The sequence below is a fragment of the Drosophila albomicans genome, chromosome X (genome assembly GCF_009650485.2).
Source record: "Drosophila albomicans strain 15112-1751.03 chromosome X, ASM965048v2, whole genome shotgun sequence".
Lineage (NCBI taxonomy): Eukaryota > Metazoa > Arthropoda > Insecta > Diptera > Drosophilidae > Drosophila > Drosophila albomicans.
Genome location: NC_047627.2, coordinates 3,824,212 through 3,845,740, shown reverse-complemented (window position 1 = coordinate 3,845,740; position 21,529 = coordinate 3,824,212). Strand labels below are relative to the sequence as shown.

Genomic DNA, 21,529 nt, shown 5'->3' with positions numbered 1-21,529 from the left:
TCTTGTTTTTTGGTGTTTTCCAATGTGTTTCTCAAACGCTGCCTTAAGGCTGTTGTACACGGAGTGAATATATCAATTATCGGAATCGATAGTGTTGTGTCATTAGCGATTGTTTGTGGCAAGTATGTTTGACATTTCTCTTTTTCCTTGTTCTACTGTCAAATATTTAAGAGTCATTGAGAGCATTATCGTCAAGTGTTAAGCATCTTTTTTCATTTTCTCCCAATTTTCATTTTCATTTGTGCAAAAATGTCGAAACGTTCTTGCGTAAGTTTCTTAACTTGAATTGTGCTTTACCATACTCTCAAATCCCAACATCGTATAGGATCCAAACTCCAATTATGGCGCCAGTAAGGATATCTGGGCATCGATGCGTCCCTTTCGCGTGCCCTATGAGGAGCCAAAGGGCAGCGATGCCCGAATGATGGCTGCCTACAAGAAGGCTCATGCTCCGGGCGCTCCTCAAGCCAGCTCCCAATTGGCGATGGTTCAGGGTGGCAATATTTGCAGAAAGTGTTTGCTCCACATCGAAGTGTGCCGCATCTATGGCGAGAACCTGAAGAAGAGCGAGCAAGCTGCCGCCGTTTTGAAGTTGAAGAATGTGAAGGTTGAAAAAGGAGAAAAAGTACTTGAGGCAGGCGTAAAGGGAGAAGCAGAGGGGAAAGCAGAGGGAAAAGCAAAGGGAGAAGCAGAGGGAGGAGCAGAGGGAGGCACTGAGTCAAAAGAAAATGTACTATAAATATATCAAATGTTGCTTTGATTTATTAATTGACTGATGTGCCTTAGAAATAATAAATAAAATGCAATTATAATTCTAATACATAATATAAATTGATATTATTTCTACTTCACTTAGAAAGAAAGATAATAAAAATGTAATAAAATTAAATGAAAATTAAGTAATTCAATTACACATTTAAATTAAATTAATCTGCTGCCATTTTGAAGTTGAAGAATGTAAAGTTTAAAAATAGAGAAAAATCAGTACTTGAGGGACAAAAGGATGCAGAGGAAGGCGTTAAGGCAGAAGCAGAGGGGGAGCAAAGGGAGAAGCAGAGGGAGGAGCAGAAGAAAGAGCAGAGGGAGGCACTGAGTCAAAAGAAAATGAACATGACATTTTAAATGTGCTGTAAATATATCAAATGTCACTTTCAATAATTAATTGACTGATGTGCCTTAGAAATAATAAATAAAATGCAATTATAATGCTAATAAATAATATGCATTGATTATATTAATTCTAAAATTAAATGAAACTAATGAAATAAAATGAAAAGAAAATTATTTAATTCAATTACACATTTTGCAATTAAGTAATGATTAATTTAAATTAATTAAATGTGTTTTTAATTATAATAATAAATATATGCATATAAATATAATATAATAATTTACAAATTGAACACAAAAATAAACAAAACAAGCTAAAAGGATAATGTGTATTTTAAGGTATTTAAAAAAAATCCAATAATATTGATGATACAAATATAGATTGTATAATATTTGTTGAAATATTCCTAGGCATGTTATATTTGTTAGACTGTATTTAATATGTAAGGAATTAATGAATTTAACTCCTACGGTCACACTATTTTTGTTCCTCTCCGACGTTCTCTCTTCTCTTTCTTGTTTCTCAAAGTGTGCACTAAGCTCATGCTGTGCTGTTCCAAATAAATAAAATAAACACATAAATTAAAAAAATTAATATTCTATTCTGCGTCATTCTGCGTATTTATAACATTCACTTGAACGTGTTTTCCAATAAGAATTGATTAATTGCAATTAATTAAATGTTTTTTAATTATAATAATATAAATGCAGTGGGCAGCAAAAGTGAGTACATTTTTGCATATAGCGCATTTGAATGCGAATAAAACAGAAAGTATGGCAGTAAAGCAAGCACAATAATTTATTCACTTAATCTACAAAATAGCATAAAACAATAAACAGTTCGAATAGCAAAAAAAAAATAATGTAAAAAACAAATTCACTTCAATTTTCTTATCAACCAAAAAAAACTGTATTATTTCAAATTTACAATAACATTAATATGTATCCTTATTTTTTATGACATTTTCAACTCGTTTTGGCATAATTTCAAGCAAAGTTTTTTTAATTTGATTGGGTATGAGGTTCCATTCATTTGTCTCTTCACAATTGACCATCAATTTTCAACTGGATTGATTTAAAAAACAATTGTATACATTATAGACTTTTTAAATCGAAATAAATTCGATTTGTCCGATATTATTAATCTCTTCAAATTAAAAATTTTTAAAAGATTCTCTTGAATTAATTTGCCAATTTAAAATATTAATTGAAAAAATAATAATAATGCTATACATTTTAGACTTTTTAAGTTCAAATTTTGTTAAACTAAATTCAAATTGTTCGATATTATTAATCACTTTAATTTAAGAAGAAATCTCTTGAATTTAATTTCCAACATAAAATATAAATAATAATAATTTGATACATTTTAGACTAGAATTTCGATAAAAATAAAGCCCGGGAAAAGTTTGTCATTTTCATAATAATATTTTCACGTGTCAGCTGCTTGAAGTGGACTCAAGTGAAGAGTGGAGAGTGGAGAGGGAGTGGAGTGGAGTGAGAGTGTCGCCTGCTTAACCCTATCTAAATTGGGTCACATCTTCAGCTGCAGCTTCAGTCTCAGCTTGTAACTTGAGGAAGACACGCCTCCTCCGCCTCAGCTAGCCTCTTGATGTGTTGACCCGGCTCAAGTTGCTTTTGGCAGACGTCTCTTCAGTGCGCCTTGTTTTATGCAACGACTTTTGAATTATGTGAGAAATCGCTGCCTGAACGATAAGCAGCGAAAAAAAAGCTGAACGGGGTGAACAGGTGCGGGAAGGGAGGAAGGGGGAGTGGAGGTGGTTGGTGGTGGTTTCCCCCTTTTCAGATATAATCGGCGAGGCATAAATCTCAAGACCTGCCCGGCGGCTGCAATTTACGGCACGGCCGTAAATTTTTATAAATGTCCTTGTAAATAAACTCGCAAATATGCTGATTTAGCATATTTGTGATATATGAATGCGCATGGCCTTGTGGGCGTGGCACCACGTCTGTGGTTTATGCGTATCTCTCTATGTATGTGCGTGTGTGTGTGTGTGTGTGTGGCAGTTTTATTGTGTGCTTGCTGTCCTTGTTCTGTTTCACATATTTTATTTTATTTCCCTTTGATTTTATTCTATTTTTTTTTGTCGTTCCGCTTTTCAGCCTCTAGCCCTCAAGGGACACGCGAATCCAAAAGAAAAAAATGCACAAAAAACACAGCAACAACAACAACAGCAATGCGTGATAAATATAAAAAAATAACGAAAATTTTATGTTGCATTAACTTTTGTTGATGCCATTGTTGTTGTTGTGTTGCTCGCATAAACAAAAGCACATGTGTAATAAAATTTATGCACATAAACAGCTGAACAAAAAAAAAACAGAACAGAACAGAAAACAACAACAAGAACAGACAAACAACAACCACAAGAACAACAATCAGCCAACGAGACAATGAAAAGCACATTAAATATTTCATAAAGCAGCCGTAAAGTTGGCAATTCGTTTTTGTTTCTTTTTTTCTTTTTTTTTTTTTTGCTCATACATATGTTTCCATTTTTTAGTCGCGTTTTGTTTTGTCGCTAAAAAATAATAATATCGTTATGTGACCTCAACGGAGGAGCATACAAAATGCTTATAAATACGAGTAGTTTTAGACTCTCTAAATCATACGAGCTGCAAAAGGTATATGCGACTGCTTAAATACCCTTGACAATATGTTTATATATTTTTAGATACTCTCATGAATATAATAAATATAATAATATGTAATAGAATATAAATACAAAAATTAACAAAATACTTATAAATACGATAAATATAATAAAATATAAAATTATAAATACTTTTTGCAAGAAGTTTAAATATTTGTATATATGTATATTTCAATGTTACTGTTGGATTTGTAAATAGAATACTAATTAAATCAAATGAAATATTATTATAACAAAAATAACTTGGAAGGTTTTTGGAAAATCAATTTAATAAAATATAATATTAAAAATGTTATTTTTTTGTTAATTTTCTTACGCTTAAAAAAAAACAAAAATTGTACATTCCAATTAAATTTTTATAACATTCAGGAATATCTAAATTATATTCGAGTATGTGTGAGATGCTCGCTAAAAAAATATATTTATATAATATAAAAAATATACCGAAAAACACTAATATATACCGAAGCCAATACTTGTCATAATATACCAAACTGTCAACTAAAGCAAATATACCAAATGTCAAAATAACGCATAATATTTAGCTGCTGACAATTTATTATGTTTAGTACTCTATGGTACATTTAGAATGTCGTACTATATCAATATACCAAATATAGCCTGCGGTATATTTTAGTATTTTGTGACATTTTAAAGTTGGTATATTTTACGACTCTATGGTATATTTTGAATGTAGTAACATATTAATATACCAAATGTAGCATTTAGTATATTTTCAACGTATTTTTGGTATATTTTACGACTCTATGGTATATTTTGAATGTACTACAATATCAATATACCACATGTAACATTTAGTATATTTTCAAAGTATTTTTGCGGTATATTGTTTTGGTATATTTTAAGAATAATACCACAAGGTTTTGCTTTTATTCAAAATGGGTAGCTGGTATCTCACAGTCGAGCGCACTCGACTGTAGCTTTCTTACTTGTTACTTAGAAGTCATACTTGCTTTTTATTTCGACACAGTAACACATAATGTTAAAGCACTATAAATATAGTATAATAAAATAGATTTATAACTTACCTTCTTTGAATAGAGATAAATCTTAAAAAATTTGCTTGAATTAACATATAATATTATGCCTTCAAATGTCAAGTGTTGTTTCTGGTTCAATTAACTGAAAATTCAATCATAGCAACAGGCAACTGTGATTGCTTGCGTTCGGTTTATGACAAACTTTTAATATTCAGCTGAAACGTGCATCAAATGCTGCTGCTGTGTTTTTTTTTTTAAATATATTATTTGTTGGCGCTTGCATTTGATTCGTTTATTGATTGCATCAATTTGCAGCCATTAGAAAACTCGGCAACAAAATGTTTTCAGCAAAGCATTGAGAATATTTTTCTTTATTTATTTTGTGTGTGTGTGTTTGGCTATGTTTATTTTTGTGATTTAATATTCCATTATCAGGCAGGAATTGCATTATGAGCACAAACAACATACAACAACAACTTGTGCTTTTCATAAAGCTCAGCCAACTGGTTGTTCACATGAAGTCTATGGCTGTGTGTGAGTGAGAGTGTGTGTGTGAATGTGTATGTGTGTGTGTATCGGTGTGCATAGCTGTGTGCACTTGACATTTTCAATTTGCTGGCCATCAAGCGGCAACTATAGATTGCAACATTAATGTGCAGAAAAGTATGCAGAGCCCTTTTTTGATACGTTTCATGATTTTTTTCTTTGCTCAACGACAGACTTTGCTTATTCTAAAGACTCTTCTTAGTTACACAATGTTAGTGTATATTACAGCATAACGATTTTTAGTTTAGATTGCACATAATACTGATTAATACTATATTCTGTATTTTCATTTTTCTTTATAAATAGAGCAAATATAGAAATTTTTCAATTTTTAAAAACTACAAGGAAACCTTTCGTATTAATGCATAATTATTGAAAGTAAAAGTACACGCAAACGAATTCATCCACAGCAACTACATATAGAAGAAACGTAATTTATTGCTTATATATAATTTGTGTATAAATGTAAATAATAAACAAATAATTCTTATCATTGTGTATAATGCTTGATTTATTAAAAGTTAAGCAGCTTTGTCGGTAACCAAATAGAGGTGGTGAACTATCGATAATGGGTTCCACCGATAATCAACGATAGTCAATGTTGAGCAATCGATAGTATCGATAGTGTCATCGATTGTCGCAGATAATATCACTAGACATACAACTTTTGACGTAACATATTACCGCTTGTCTCGTCTTCTTTGTTGCATTCAAACCATCTCGCAAGATTTTTGTCGTCTGACTTTTCGAAATAATTCCAAAAATAAGAAATTTTACTTCTCCTATCTGGAACATAATTCTTTTGAAAGTATGTTTTGCTGCAATTCCACTCAAGTTTGCCTATACTTGATGCCTAGGTGTTGCGAACATTCTACGTTTGTCTTAAATTCGACACATAAATCAAAATGCTTATGTAAAGCGATCCATTCTAATTGTTTTTTAGTGGTTAAGCCACTATCGAATCTGTCTACTACTATCGATTGCGGTTTGATAGTGCCATCGATTGTTCTCCCTCTTTAAAGTCGAATACAAAATTAATGCCAAAAATAATATGAAAATACTACAAATTCTAAAATATACTGAAACAAAGTACCAAAATACTATAAAATCTAAAATATAAATTTCGAAAAAAAAATATTTTCTTAATACTTTATGTAGAGAAGAATAATTTTCTGGAATATTCAAAACTTTAATTCACTTATATAAGGAAAAAAGATATATTGCTAGTAAAAAGTAAATTTGTTCAATAGTCCACATAACAAAGAGTGTACAAAGTGACTTAGCCTTCCGCTGATTTTGTCAGCTGCAAAACAGCAAAACTAAAGAAAGAAGATTGAAGATGTAGAAATGTAAACAATAAACAAATAATTAAAATCATTGTGTAAAAAGTTTATTTTATAATAAATTTAAACAGCTTTGTTGGCGACCTACAAATAATACTAAATTAATACCAAAAATACTATAAAAATGCTACAAAATATACTACAAAAAATACCGAGAATACTACAAATTATAAAATATACTGAACAAACATTATTTTCTCAACGTTAAATATAAAGACAAAACATTTATCTCGAAACATTCACAACTTTAATTCCACTTAATAAGAAACAAAAAACTATATTACAAATGAAAAGTAAATTTGTTCAATATTCACTATAACAAAGGGTGTACGAAGTGCAATAAATGTATGCAAATATGCGTCTTTTTGCTTCACTTTGCTAATTTTGTCAGCTGCAAAACAGCAAAACTAAAAGAAGATAGAAGATGTAGAAATGTAAATAATAAACAAATAATTAAATTCATATTATGTAATGTTGAATTTACAATAGGTTTAAACAGCTTTGTAAGTGACCTACAAATAATACTAAATTAATACCAAAAATACTATAAAAATGCTACAAATTGAAATATATACTACAACAAAATACCAAATGTACTACAACTTGTAAAATATAATTTTCTGGAAATATTCAAGACTTTTATAAATAACAAAGGGTGTACAAAGTGCATTAAATGTATGCAAATATGCATCGTCATGCCTCACTTTGCTTTCCGTTGATTTTGTCAGCTGCAGAACAGGGAAAATTAAAGAGTCAAGATTGAAGGCGGTTTTGACGTGAGGTCAGCGATGAAGTGTTCGTGTTAATGTTCAAGCTTAAATTACAGTTTCAAGGCTGTTTGCATAGTTGGCTTAAAGTGTGCGACATGCACAATTGGGCAGCTTGCAGCAACAAAAGTCGAAAAATGGCCGCAGGGCAACAGCAGCCAGCGAATAAACCAATACGAATAAATAAACAAACAAATAAACAGTTGCTGGCATTGTTGGCCATTGTTATTGTTGTCTTTATTGTTGCTGTTGCTGTTGCTGTTGCATATTCATGTGGGCTAAAAAGTATGCAGCATTTGTGTGCCGCAAGCATCGCGCACCAAACACACACATTCTATTATATATATATTTGTATATGCATGAATAAACGAAAAATGGCATTTGTTGCGGATTTAACTGGGCGTATGCGTAATTTTTGTTCTTTTTGTAGTCCTCCATCTTTGGCTGTTGCTGTTGTGCACAGAAAAACTTTTACAGCCACAACATGTGGCAAACTTAGACGCCTGCTTGCCGCACCTGCTGTTTGCTGCTGTGGCACAAAACTTGAGCCATTTGTTGTTGCTGCCTACGCAACTAGAACTGCATTTGAATGTTGCAGCAATTGCAGTATTAGCTACACTTGTTGTTGTTGTTGTTGTTGTTTTTGTTGCAGTTGCAGTTGCCAGTCACGCTTATTGCCGACTAAAGCGCAAAACGTGCGAGCTTCCCCAAAAAGCAGACAACACAAATTCCCATTAGCGCTTTGCCATTTGACTGCCGCCCATCGCTCTTAAACACACCCACACACACACACCCACACACACACACACTTGCAACTGCAGCAGAACAAACAACGGGCTTTGCAACTATGCCCCAAACTCCGACATCAACTTCAACTCGAACAGCGCGCGCTGTCTGCTTTGTGGGATAAAGTTAAGGCGAACATATGGCCGACTTCGACTTTGACTATTCATATTTCCGCAACTATCTAGCTATATGCATATATGCGTATGTGTGTGTGTGTGTGTGTGTTTCCGTGACTGTGGACGTGTTTGCATAACAAAACTAACATTTAACAATAACATTTCCTACGCAACGATGTCGACGCCAAAAGCTGAAAGGATAAACATTTTGCTCTCATCGCTAGTTATACTCTTTCCACTCCCCCGAAACAACAAAACGAGTCGCTGCACTAAACTCACCATGTTGTCCAGCCAACCACAAAAAAAGAGAAAACACAAAGCTCATTGAAAATTCTAGAATCTTTAAAGCTTTCATTAGATGTATTTTTTTCGATTGCACAATTGCATATTAATTAATTATCGCTTTGACAAAGCTCACTAAAAGTTCTTTCGCAGATCTAAATAAACATAAAAGCTCAGCTAAAGCTAAAATAATTTATAATTTTAACTGCATAGCTGATCTCAATTACAATTTGCTTTGCAATTAAATTAAAATTGAAAACTTTCTTTGCTGTTTTCGAGATAAAACAAAAATGATCAAATGTTAGAAAACATATTTGAAATAATGTCAAAGTTGTATATAAAATATATTCATAAAATTAAATCAAGTTCAAAATTCCATAAAATTTCTTAAATAAAAATTCTTTAAAAAATAAAACAAATATTTTTTTAATTACAAAATGAAAAAGATTTGTCTTTGAATTAAAATTATTTTTATATTTGCCTTCATACATAAATTAACATACATATAAAAATTTACAATTTTCAATATTTTTCTTGAACGTTATTAAATTTCGATTGTTCAGAATGAATGTTATGTTTTTTTTTTAATATTTACAATTTATATTTGTAGAGTATTTCCACGTCGTTGTGCGTCAATTACATGTGGGCCTTGCCTGTTTTTTTACGCTTTGTGTGCGCTTTGATTATCATATTTCTTTCCACGCTTTTGCATTCTGTTTGGTACACAAATACTTTGCAACCGTGACTGGCTCCCATCTCTCTCTCTCTCTCTTTCTCTCCTTCTTTCTCGCTCTCTGTTTGTCTGTCTCGGCGCTGTTCACTTTTCATTCCTTAGTTTGGAGTGATGCAGCTCTGCCGTCAGTCAGATATTTTCTTTGGACTTTTGCGCTACTTGAAATGCATTTTCTATTTCATATTTCAATGCCTGTGGCCTGTGGCAGCCTGTGAATAAAGTTTAGCGCAACATTTTGATGCGTTTTGATATCCGTCTGTGCCCAAGCTGCAACAGTTGCACTCTCTCTCTCTCTCTCTCTTTCGCTCTCTCGTTCTGCCTCTGGGGGCGTATGCGTAATATGAATTTTATTGGCTTAGAATACTATTGCAAATCGTTATTTAGCATGCCGCATTGGCTGCAGGGCAACAGCGTTGCACTGTGGCAATGCTGTGATGTGGTGTTGCTGTGGTGCTGGCTGTTGGGTGGGTGGGTCAAGGGTGGAGTCAAAAGCCGAGGATTGGCAGCTCTTTTGAATATCAAAAGCTGAAAGCGTATTTGCGAGAGACGAGACGCCTTCAAATTACCAGCAAATCAGTGAGTCTTAGCTTTGCCTTGTTGCCACACACAGCTGCCCCCGCAAGGCACTTCCACTTGCCACTTGCCACTTGCCACTTACCACTTGCGACTTGGGGCAACCAACGAGATGGATATAAAGAAAACACAAGCAGACACTCGGGATTACATGATTATTGCATAATCTAACTGTTATTGCAATTTATGAAGCTAATTTTAGCGAGAAGTAAGAAAGTAACGAATTTCTTTCATTTACTTAGTATTTTAAAATACTAACTTTAACTGCATACCTTCACAAAATTACATAATTATAAGCATTATCTTACTTTTATTACATTTATGAAGCTAATTTTAGTGAGAAGTAAGAAAAAACATATCTATTTCATTTTTTAGTATTTTTTAATACTAACTTTAACAACAAACTTTTACAAAATGACGTGATTATTGCCTAATTCAATTGTTATTGCAATTTATAAACTTAATTTTTAGCGAGAAGTAAGAAAATAACAAATGGTTTTCATTTGTTTAGTATTTTTTAATACTAACTTTAATTGAAAGCATTCACAAAATTGCATTATAATTGCATTATCTAACTGTTATTACAATATATTAAGCTAATTTTAGCGAGAAGTAAGAAAGTAACGAATTTCTTTCATTTACTTAGTATTTTAAAATACTAACTTTAACTGCATACCTTCACAAAATTACATAATTATAAGCATTATCTAACTTTAACTGCAAACCTTCACAATATTACATGATTATAGCATTATCCAACTGTTATTACAATTTATGAAGATAATTTTAGCGAGAAGTAAGAAAGGACAAATTTGTTTGAATAGTTCGAATTTTTTAATACTAACTTTTATTACAATTTATAAAGTTAATTTTAGAGAGTAGTAACAAAAATTTAAATTTGTATAATTGTTTATTATTTTTTAATACTAACTTTGGTCACAAAAAAGAAAAACAATTTTAAACTTAATTAACTGCATATTTAAATAATACTTAAAAATCCAGAAAAAGACTCTTTCTTATCAATAAACAAATATATAAAGAGACAGCTTTAATTTGCCCCTTTAAAGAGTAGTACATAAAATCTCTATACCTAATATTAAATGTGATTTGACATGCAAAAGTTTCATTCTGTAAACCGTGAGAGGAATAAAAATACCAACATTAAATCTCACTCTATTCTTGCCATTGAATAATTACTGACCATATAATTTGCTTATGATTTAAATAATTCATTAGTTGGCCCATAGATAAGCAAAGATTTTGTTGGAGAATTTATCAGTTCCTTTTTTGTTTTTTGATGTTTAACCCAACAGTTTACTGGCAATCCGTTTCCGTCCCTCAATAGCAACTTAACTTGTAAATGTTTCATTAAAATTGCCAAATATTTTATGTGCAACTCAGGCAAGCAGGAAAATGAGGAAAAGTCACCAAACTGCAGAAGTGAGGGAGGAACCAGGTAAGGGAGCTGAGAGGCTACTCAAAAGTCAGCAGCTGGCAAATTATGGCCAAGAGGCAAAGCAAGGGAAACGCGGGTCAGCAGCATCATAAAAAGCATATTGTTTTGGGACCCAAAAACTGAAGGCGATTCTTCGTTCGCTTGTCCCAAAAAATTCTGGTGTCGCCTCTGCTGCCGTTGCTCCCACCCCGCTTTTGCCTCTACTGCTTGTCAATAATGTCAACAATGTTGTTTGTTGGTCCATAAATTACAATCTATCTTTCCCTCTCTCTCTCTCGCTTTCTCGCTCTCTTGGCCAGGAGGTCGAACGTTTTATGAGTGCAGCTGGTGTCGCCGTTGGAGCACAAGTAACAACATCAATTCAGAAATCAGCTGCAACAAATCATCGACATTGGTATACCCTCACTTTTGGCCATCAACTCAATGGATTTCCATTTAAATCTATCAGCTTCGATCAAATGAACTGACAAAAGAATAAAATTGTTGTTGTTGTTATGAATACTATATTTCAGAATTTTTAATTTCTACTTCTTAATTTCTAGCTACAGTAAAAAAAAAATAAGTTACACAAAATAAAACAGCAATTAATTTAGAATTATTAATTATTAATTATGCAGAATTAAATAACAATTTAAAAATGATATACAACCATCTTAATTTTACATATTGTGTATTTTATTTATTTATAGTTAGTTATAAGTTTTTTTTTTTAATATTATCATTTAGGTATATATAAATTATTCTATTTAAAGTAATGTTATATAATTTTTTTTTTTTTTTGAAGATCAAAATAAATTTATAGCAATTTTATGTGTATTTTAAACATTTTGAATATTTGCTTGTAAGTATATTAATATTTTATTTGGATTTTTTCCATAGCTATCTAATTTTGTAAAGTTGGTTTTTATGCGCTCTAATTAACTAATATAATATATTTTAAGTGTTGATATCTGATGTATACTAATTTTTTTGTTCTGCAATTTTACATTCAAAATCTAAAATGTAAATATCAAATACATTTTTTTTTTTTTGCAAATTTTATATATTTATTAAATTAGGTATTTTTTTTTGAAATCACAATTGAGAAATAAAAAAAAAAATAAAATAAAATAAATCATAATATAATAATAATAATATAAATTAAGTAAAAAGTTATTTTTTCATCAAATTATAAAATATCAATAAATTTTCAATAATATTTTACATTTTTTTAATCAATATTAACCTATTGCACTTATTTTATTTTATATTCTTATGATTAAAAAATATAGAATTTAAATATCAAATATAAATACTACTTTTTTTAATTATATTTTTTCGATATATGTAAAGCTATTTTATGGTGTTTTTTTTTTAAGTTCATTTTTAACCTATAGCAATTTTATATCCTTTTATTTCAAAAATATAGAATTTAAATATAAAATATAAATACGTATTGTTAATTTTATATTTTGAATATATAGCTATTTTGTGGTGTTCTTTTAGGTTCATAATTAACCTATTTAATTGTCATGCCTTACTAAAGCTATCCAATTGTGGAAAGTGTATTGTTGCAAACGACAGACAAATAGTGGACAATTGCCGCACATTTTATGGCAACTGTTTACATACATACATCCATGTATTATTATTATATCTTTGTCTGCGGGTGTTCTTCTTCTTGTTGTTATCTATAAAAATATTTGTTAATTTTCTATACACTTTTGTTGTTATTTCGAGCTTACAACGAATTTCGCATAATGAAATCAAAATATATTTCAATTATTGATTTGTTTTACATTTTGCAGCAAATTTCCTTGTCCAGAAAGTTTGGCCAACTCTGGGGCGGAATTTTATGATGCGCGTCTGGCATTAAATGTTTATGATGCGTCTAATTAGAAGAAGTCGGTCGCAACGCAACTTTTGCGATGTCAACTCGTAAAAAAAGACTCAAGCAAATGGTCGCACGGCATATTGAATTAAATATTCAATCATAAGAACAAAAGGCAAAAACTTGCTACGCAGCTGCAAGTTCTTCTCCTCCTCCATCCACGCCCCCGCCCCCGGTAAATATGCCAGCTAGCATCTCTCATCCATCCATCCACTTGCTTCAAGTGACATTTTATGACTGTTCCGTTCGTTCGTTCGCTGGTTGGTTCATTCGTTTGTGTCGCGACATCGTCAGCTGAACTTGATAGACAATTTTGAGTACGTCATAAACATTTACCGTTCGACGTGAGCCTCATGCATCCTCCTCCTCCTCCTCCTCCTTTGTATGTCCTTGACATGCCACACAGCCTGTGTATGTAGGCGAAAACTCAGCTTGCCACGCGGCATATAAGTTCTGCCTAAATTAACTAGCACGCACATCGATGAGAGCGATGCCAACCTTCCTACCTATATCATTATACACTTTATACTATACCGAGTGAATATTTCGGATAAATAAGTTTTTTTCTTTCCAAGAAATTGATTTAAAGTGGAACTCGGAAGTGTTTCCTTTCGGCAGTTAAGTTGATGCGCCTTTGCAACTTGCTGTATAAAATGAGAAATTTGCTCATCCACCGTTTGTAATGCTTAAAAGTTAAGGAATGAAAATCTAAGAAAACAATCCATAAGCAATACGCAGAATGTAAAACATATTTGGTATTGAAATTTAGCTAAAAATAGGCTATCAAAAATCTTCAATGTAGTTGAAATATCATAACTTAAAGTTAAGTTTACTTCAGCGTTTTGTAGTTGTTTGAATATATTATTTAATTGTACATTGTTTTGCACTCAACAACCTATACCAAGAAAATATTCTATACAAATATGCCATATATTGTCATATTTTTGATTTAAAATGTTGTACTTTTCTAGAAAGAAATGCACAATAAAAAAGGAAAAACTAATCCTAATCCTAAACAAATTTGCTCTACAATAAAATTTACCAAAATCAATTTATTTTTATTATTCAATTATTTAAAGATGATTTTTAATTGAGTTGTTAATTATTTTTGGCACATGCGATAATAACTACAGTATTTATGATTCCTGAAAATTTGGTTGCGATCAGATAAAAATTAAAAAAGTTATTTAAGAAATACTTTTGAATGGCAAAAAAATCCTACTTCAATCGGGTCTTCGATACTTTGGCTGTATATCTGGTATATTTTGTATTTTATGGAATGGAGTGCTATATCAAAATACATTTACAGCCTTTGGTATACTTTAGTATTATATTTTAGCTGCTTTGGCAGATATATATATGGTATTGCTGGTATATTTCCTGGTATATTTTGTACTATATGGTTACAAATATATATGGCTACTTTGAATGTAGCACTATATCAATATACCAAACATTACATTTGGTATTTTTGTGTTATATTAATTTGTTATATTTTTATTTATCTTGTTTTTAATTGATTTGTTTATTAACAATGGCTTAGAAATTATACCAAATTCACATATTTTTGACTTGGAATTTTGTAATTACTTAATAATAAAAGGCAATTATAAGATGCACAAATTACTCAGTTAACGAAATGAAATAAATACCAATGACATGCCAAAGATTCCAGATTCCAGTTAGCTTTTAACTTTCATACTTTAAAAGCTCGAACAATTTGTTGAGCTGCGGCTACAGTTTAAGGCGTTCCATTAGTTCATCCTCTTGAGAGGTTTCGGGCTCTAATGAAAGACTGCACAGCTTCAATTGTTGAAATTGATTGCACTTTGGGCAGTAAGCAATAGGCAAATGCAATTTGATGGTGCGAACCGCACTCGTAGGTTACTGAAACGGAAATCTGGCTGCTCCTCAAACCGAGAGAGACAGAGAGAGAGAGAGAGAGAGAGAGAGAATGTCGGGAAGGAGCCATATGCATGGCTTGTAATTATTATTTTATGGCATACAATTAGGCGCAGGGCGGAAATGCTCTCTGCAAGCTTAGGCCACGTAGCTTACGATATTTACGTGCGCATCTGTGTGTGCGTGTGGTGTGTGTGTGTGTGTGTGTATACGTGAGTCTTGCTTTTCGATAGGAGTTGTCTCTCGTCATTTCTCCTTCCCTCTCTCTGTCTCTGTCTCTGTCTCTGACTAACTCCAACTGCCATTCACGAAGTAGCTTTGCGAGCTTTGCTCCTGCTGTTGCAGTTGTTATTAGTTATGTCAGAGGCAATTAGCCAAAATAATTTGTAATCTTATTAGTCACACACACACACACTTAAAGAGACATAGAGAGAGAGAGAGAGAGAGCGAGTGTGTGGGGAGAAGTTGAGTGTAAATGTCTATCAAATGTTAGTGGCAGCCACTCGAACAATTTGCACTTTCCTCCGCACCTTTTGCCCTCCAGTCTGTGTATGTGTTTGTTTGTGTGCGATAATTACATGCATGAAAATTATTGTGTAATTTTGGGCTTTTGTGTGCGTTTGCCAACACACAACATGCAAAAGAAACTATTGCATAGCTTCAGGCGCAAATTCCAAAATGACTTGCCCGAGGACAAATGTGGGACAGTTTGATATTTGATAGCTTAACAATGTTCATTTCAAATCAATCAACAACAACAACAACGACAACAGCAACCAAACTCACACCGGAAATGTGTTGCTTAAGTAAATATTTATGCTATTCACTATTGACATGCATAAACATGCACGTGCACGTTCATTTGCTTAATCCCATCAAATGCAAACGCGCACATTTCACATTTACACAACACTTCATTTAATGCCATTTTCATGGAATGGTCAAAATTCCATTGTTAATTCGATAACAACAGAAAACAAAAATAAAAAAAAACAAATAAGAAAGCTGAAGTGGAGTATGCTTGACTGTGATATACTTATTACCCATAAGAGCAAAACGGTGCGGTATTATACTTAAAATATACTAACTTAGTATACATCAAAAATTTTACAGTATGCTAAAGGTTATTTTTGGTATATTTATATAGTTCTCCATTCAAAATATACCATAGAGTTCAAAATATACCTGATTTAAAATATACCAAATTAATATACCACTAAAATACTTTAGGTAAATAGATAGTACTATATTTAAAATATATCATAGAGTACAAACTATACCGTATTTAATTTATACCAAATTAAAATACTACAAAAATATTAAAACTATACCAACCTATATAAATGTATGTATATGATGGAGTAAAAAAATGTGTCAGATTTAATTTCAACAAAATTAATATACTGCAAAAATACTAAAATATCTCAAAACATATGAATAAATATGGTACTATATTCAAAATATACCGCAGAGTACACAATATACTAGATTTAATTTATATTAAATTAATATACCACAAAAATACTAAAATGTGCCAAAATAAATAAATATATACCATAGAGAAAAATATACCAGATTTAATTTGTGCCAAATTAATATACCGCAACAATACTTTTGGTAAATAGATACAGTACTATATTCAAAATATGTCATACAGTACAAAATATACCAGATTTAATTTATGTTAAATTAATATACCACAAAAATATTAAAATATGCCAAAATATATAAATAGATATAGTACTATATTGAAAATATACCTTAGAGTGTAAAATATACTAGATTGTCAGCCAACGCAATTAAGACCCGTACTAAGAAAGCGTCCATACAAAAATATTTTTTTAGTAACTTCTACAATTTTTATCTGATCTGAGCAACCAAATTTGTGGGAATCATAGAATCTGTAGTTATATATATAGATTATATATACTTTATAGGGTCGGAAATGTCACCCTCTGCCTGCTACAAACATTTCCACAAATTTATAATACCCTTCTACCCTATAGGTAGATGGTATAAAAAGTGCTGCACATAATTAAACAACAAAGAAGATGGAAAAACATTTTGTGGATTTAAATTAATTTTATGGATTTATTAATAATTCATGAAAATAGATCTGTCATTTTATTATTTTAATAATTTTCTGCTCATAATGTAATTGGCACGAACAAATATGTACAATACATTTAATGGTGAATTAAGCCGCAATCTTTTAATTACAACATTTAAATTAAAGTAATTGAACGCATAACTGATTAATACTGTTGAAAAGTTGAGCATTTTTTTTAGCAATCGCAATACGCTAAAAAAAAACATCTCCAAAAATTAATAAACACTTATTAAGCTTGTGGTAAATACCTACATAAATAAATAAGTGGTATATTATTATAATATTTTAATGTATAATTTATATACAATAAATAATTATATTAATCTTTAATAATCAACAAAATAGAAATTACTAAAGCTTCAAAATAATAACTTAATTTTATTGAGACACAGATTCTAGTTTAAATAAATCAATACAATAAACTATTATGTTAATATAAATATATAAACTATTTGAATTTTAAAGTAAATAAACAATTAACAATATAACTGAATTGGAAAGTAAGCAAAGCTGCTTTAATACCCCAAGTTTTAAGAACTCAATTAATACGCAATGCTTTCAAATTGAATGTGACCTGCTGTTGAAATTGAAATGTTGTGCTCTCTGCATGCTATTCTGAAAATTTCATAACGATCGCAAAAGTTATTAGAGGTATTTAATTTGTTGACGAGTGTGCGAGAAAGTAAATAGCAGTGTAAGTACTCGAGCAAACATCCAACTGGATGTGAGTAAAAATGTATGTTTGTGTACTTGAGAGCTTGAGGAAGGGTGAAAAGGGTGCTCTACAGCTGAAGAGCTTTACTTATTAGCAGATATATGCATCTCCCTCGCACTCATCCCCCCTCCCTCACTCTCTCACTCTGTCTTTTTCTGTGAGTACATCTATCTGGGTAGCGTGCTGAAAAGCAAATTCGTGTTTGCTGCTGACTAGCAAGGCTGGCCCTGGCTTGCCTTTGCTTTTGCCATGCCGAATCAACTGAGCCCCTGAGCAGGCAATCATTTGGTCCATAAAGCACACGATGCGCCCAAAATGCCATGTGCCAAACGGATTTCGTGTTACAACACGTGAGCTAGCCAAAAGGGACTAGCTAGGTGGGGAGCGTGGAAGCGGAGAAGCGGAGAAGGGGGGAAGTTGGGTGTTAGTAGGGACTCGTATAAAAGTTAAACGGCAGTAAAGGAAGCGTTGACGTCGCGACAGGAAATCAGTTGAGGCACAGGACACGAAAGCCGAAGCTGCTTCTCTCTCTCCTCTTCTCTTTGCCACCTCGACAGTAAACAGAAATGACATGACTTTGGGTTTGGGGTAAGAGAGGGGAAGAAGGGGGGAGGGAAGGAAAGGAAGGCAAATGCTTATGTGCGGGCACAAATATTCAGAGCTTGAGCTTCAACCTTTTGACACACTCGAAGGCGAATCACAAATACAACAACTACTCGGGATGAAAGTGCCATAAACTAAATGAAAACTATCGCTGGTCATAAAGCTGATAAGAGAGAGATAGAGACAGAAAGAGAGACAGAGACAGAGAGAGCGGCTCTCCAATACCAGCTCAATCTCAATTCCTTTTAAACTGACACCACGTCAAAATGTCCTTCAGTGAATGTCATCAAGCATGACAATTGGGTGTAGGAAGGGGGAAGGGGGAAGGGGGAAAGGTGGGGAAGGCGGGGGGCGTGTCACGTGCCAAGCAACAGCATTTACTTAGCCTGCAAATGAGCTTTTAAATGCTTTGCGCTGACTGTACCCCCGAATAAAAGTCAATGTCATAAGCTTAACTGCAACTGTATCGGGTGAAACGGGTAAACGGTTAAACGGGTAAACGGTTAAGGATTGCCATGCAGCAGAAGCACCAAGCAGCAACAACAGCAGGCAGAACGTAATTACTTTATATTGCATTTTGCTCTGTCTGCCCAATTAAACTTCAATTGCCAGGTGTTGTTTTAATACTCGCTTCCCACTATCATGCACTCCGGGTATATCGCTTATTTGTTTGCCATTCACAAGTTTTCAATTCTTATAATCGGTTTTTGGCAAACTCTAGAAATTGTTTCTCAAAGTTCCATTTGATTACACTTTTACCAACAAAATGCTATTTAATAATTATTTTTAAATTAGTTTGTCTTAATATGCATTTTATAATTGATTTAAAATATGATAAATATATTGGAAATATTTAAGCTTATTTTAAATACCAAATATCATTAAATTCTTAAAAACAATTAAACAACTGTTTAATTAGTTGATTTACAAATTTGAAAATAATAAACAGTATTTCATTTAGTTTAATCCTCGAAATTATCTTTCTAGTAATATTCATTTTTGTCGTTTCTTATTTTTCATGACAAATACTTAATACATATAATTTTAAACAAATTTAGAGCACTTAAAAATGGAAACTCAATATCAATAGAAGCAAAATTCAATTTATCAACTATTTCAAATGTCATTAGAATAATTTAATATTTCATTTACTTCTTAAAATTATTTTTATTGCAATATTTTGTTGTAGAGCAATGTCTAGTATATAAAATCAACTACAAATTGAAGAATATTGCACAGATTGTAGCTATAAGAAGTAGGAAAGTTGAAATAACCGCTACAAATTTTCAATAAGAGCAAACAGTAAGGTATTTTTCATAAAATATACCAAAATAATATTCTGAAACAAAAAACAAAATATATCGAATGCTATATTTGGTATATCGATATACTTTTATATTTGAAATATACCATTATCGTAAAAAATATGCAAGATTTCATAGCAAATAATTTGGTCATGTCCTAAAGAAATCGAAATTTTAATGGTTTTTTTTTAACATTATCCAAAAGTAGCATATATATAATATTTAATTGTTTTTTAGATCAACATTGCAACATTTTGTTTTTCTTCTTTGTATATGTATGTATTTGTATGTATAGTTAAAATAGTTTGAAGATAAATAAAATTATTCACCAACTATTTGAAATTCCATTAGCAAACTTCGAAATTTTTTCTTTATTTTAGTTACTTTTATTTTGGATATTATTGTAGATAATTATAGAGTTCAGAATTTCTTTCTATAGCTTATTTAATTTAAGTAATTTCGTTCCACTATTACAATTATTTTGAGCTACTTATGTATAATTGTAGATTATTAGGTGCATTTAAATGTGCAGGGTAAATGACAGTTTGCCAACTGAGAGTGATGCAGAGCGATGCAAGTTTCGATGCTTGGGGCGCAGTTTTTTAATTAAACTTCTCCCATGGATATGCAATGGGGCAAATGGGGCCGAATTGAGTTGTGTTCTCGGGAATGAGAATGGGAATGAGAATGAGAATGGGCATCAAATTGATGCCTTTAATCAGGCAGCCACTTTAATGACACTTTATGGACACTGTCTACCACCAGCTCACCCCCGCAAAGTGAAAGTGAGGTGGAGGAGGAGGAAGAGGTGGAAGCGGAGAAGAAACTGCGCAAATCCTTAACCCTATAAATTAATCGAAGTTGGTCAGCGGCAAAATTGGGAATCGTTTTGGTAAAACTTTGAAAAATGCCACAAGTCAATTTAAGGAAAGTTCTCGCTGTCGCTGTCGCATCCGCATCCATTACAAGTTAACCCTTTTTTGTCAGCTATTTGGGTTCAATGAAAGAAATGGGGCACGGCGGGAGTGGGAGGGGGAGGGGAGTGAGGCTTGCCTCACATTGTTGTTGTTCTTTTTGGCGTGCTTCAATTGCCATGAAATTTATGTGTTGGCGCTCAGCGTGAACTTGAAGCGCATAAATCCACATGAAACGGATATTAAAAAGCATCACGAAACGAGCCCCAAACATCCCAACAAAAAAAAAAAGGAGAAAACTCTTCATCCACCCCCCTGCTAACCATTGTTCCCCCTCTCTCCCACTCACTCACTTCATTCCAATTCCACACTCTAGTTCATACATATTATATAGCTGATTGACTTCGATCGCTTTGGCTTTGTTGGCTTAAATTATGAACTTATAAATTGACAGGCGGCAAAGGAATTTATTTTCTTGTTTTCTTGTTTCTCGACATTTTCTCCCCCTCTGAGCACTGAGAACTGACAGCGGCAGCGAATTAGCAGAAATTGAAAAGGTTGCCAGCAAATCAACTAATTCACTGGGTTAAAATACACCCTGAAAATATAAAGAAATTATTCATTAGATGAGCAGAATTTGTTCTTTATTTAAAAGGAATTTTCATCAACATTATTCATTTTATGCACCTCAATCATTTCGATTCGGAATACTGATATAACAAA

At 32.1% G+C, this 21,529-nt stretch overlaps 1 protein-coding gene across 1 annotated transcript; it reads left to right on the top strand.

The window, feature by feature from the left end:
* The first annotated feature begins 172 nt into the window (after nt 1–172).
* Nucleotides 173–825, top strand: LOC117573992 (uncharacterized). The gene is made up of 2 exons (XM_034257544.2): nt 173–267; nt 326–825. The coding sequence occupies exons 1-2, from the start codon at nt 250–252 to the stop codon at nt 737–739; spliced, it is 432 nt and encodes a 143-aa protein (XP_034113435.1). The 5' UTR covers nt 173–249; the 3' UTR covers nt 740–825.
* Nucleotides 826–21,529: the final 20,704 nt, after the last annotated feature.